The following is a 1567-nucleotide window of genomic DNA, read 5'->3' as shown; positions in this document are numbered from 1 at the left end:
CAAAAATCAGGAGCACTGGCACCTGGGTGCACCAAATCTGCTCTCCTTAATCTGGGAATTCTGCAGCACATGGGTTGATGATGGGTTGGCATGATCTAATCTTGGATTAGCCCGTCTACTCCTACGCGCCTCCTCTACAAATAACGGCCGTTTCCTCACCTAAGCAGCCCACAAGCAAGCAAGCTCACAAGTCACAACACCACACTCACAATGGCGATGGCGAGCCGCAGCAGCAGAGCCGCCGGCACACGGGTGCTAGCCTTCCTAACTGTGTCGGTGCTCCTCACCCCGACGCTGTCCCAGACGTGCCCGCAGCTGGACAGCATCGTGACCTCCGCAGTGCAGACCGCCCTCCGGCAGGAGATCGCCCTCGCCGCGGGGCTCCTCCGCATCTTCTTCCACGACTGCTTACCCAATGGCTGCGACGCCTCCGTGTACCTCAAGGGTAGCGGCACCGAGCAGAGCATGGGGCCCAACAGGACGCTGCAGCCGCGCGCGCTGCAGCTCATCGAGGACATCCGGGCCAAGGTGCACGCGGCATGTGGACCCACCGTCTCCTGCGCCGACATCTCCACCCTCGCCACCCGCGCGGCCGTCGTCTTCTCCGGCGGGCCAACCTACGCCGTGCCACGGGGCGTCCTCGACAGCCTCGCCCCGGCGCCCCAGAACGCCGTCAACGGCCTCCCCGCGCCCTCCACCTCCAGCGTGTCCGCCCTCGCCAGGGCCTTCAGTGACAAGGGCCTCCGCGACCTCGCCGACCTCGTGGCGCTCTCGGGCGCGCACACCGTCGGGAGGGCCGCCTGCGGGTTCTTCTCCGACCGTGCCGCCAATGGCGACGCGTTCGGGAATAGGCTGGCCGCCAACTGCACCAGAAACCCGAACCTGCGGCAGAACCTGGACGTGGTCACCCCGGACCTGTTCGACAACGGCTACTACAGGGCGCTGGTGGCCAGCCAGGGCGTCTTCACCTCCGACATGGTGCTCATCAGGGACGCCAGCACGGCGCCGATTGTGAGGCAGTTCGCGAATAGCAAGGACGCCTTCTTCACCCAGTTCGCCAAGTCCATGGCCAAGCTCGCAACCGCGCCCAGGCCCGGCGGGAACGTCGGCGAAATCCGCCGCAGCTGCTTCAGCCGCAACGCCAGGACCGCCATCGAGACCGCAGTCGACGTCGCTGGTGACGAGGGCTTCTCCGCCTCTGCTTGATGTCAGTTACGTAGTAATAATGTACTAATGTGTGTGTGTGCCAGTCGTGTGTTACGTGCACACGTCCCAGGCTCGGTGTAGTATGTTCGTTTCAGATCAAGCGCGTGTATGTGTGTGTGTGTTTCCGGTTTAAGTTCGTGCACTAATAAGAGACTTGCTTGGTTTGCTTTGCTTATTGTTTTCCACAACACAACACCGACAGAATATGTGTACGCCATGTCACTCGCGAACACACTCGGCCATAGCCCATATCCCATAGGTAGGACAGGGAATAATCGAAAGTGGCGGAGACTAGAGATTGTCCGTGCATGCGGTTGCCATTGGATTCATATTAGTTTTTGCTTTGTGATTCATGCTGCAA

At 61.1% G+C, this 1567-nt stretch overlaps 1 protein-coding gene across 1 annotated transcript; it reads left to right on the top strand.

Annotated features, from left to right (window-relative positions):
* Positions 1 to 210: 210 nt before the first annotated feature.
* On the top strand, positions 211 to 1283 carry LOC124659589 (cationic peroxidase SPC4-like). The gene has a single exon (XM_047197430.1). It carries the CDS (start codon positions 211 to 213, stop codon positions 1204 to 1206), a length of 996 nt encoding a protein of 331 aa, XP_047053386.1. The 3' UTR covers positions 1207 to 1283.
* Positions 1284 to 1567: the final 284 nt, after the last annotated feature.

This window comes from Lolium rigidum, chromosome 6 (assembly GCF_022539505.1).
Source record: "Lolium rigidum isolate FL_2022 chromosome 6, APGP_CSIRO_Lrig_0.1, whole genome shotgun sequence".
Lineage (NCBI taxonomy): Eukaryota > Viridiplantae > Streptophyta > Magnoliopsida > Poales > Poaceae > Lolium > Lolium rigidum.
The sequence above is the reverse complement of the archived record's forward strand: the minus strand, read 5'-3'. Positions and strand labels throughout refer to the sequence as shown.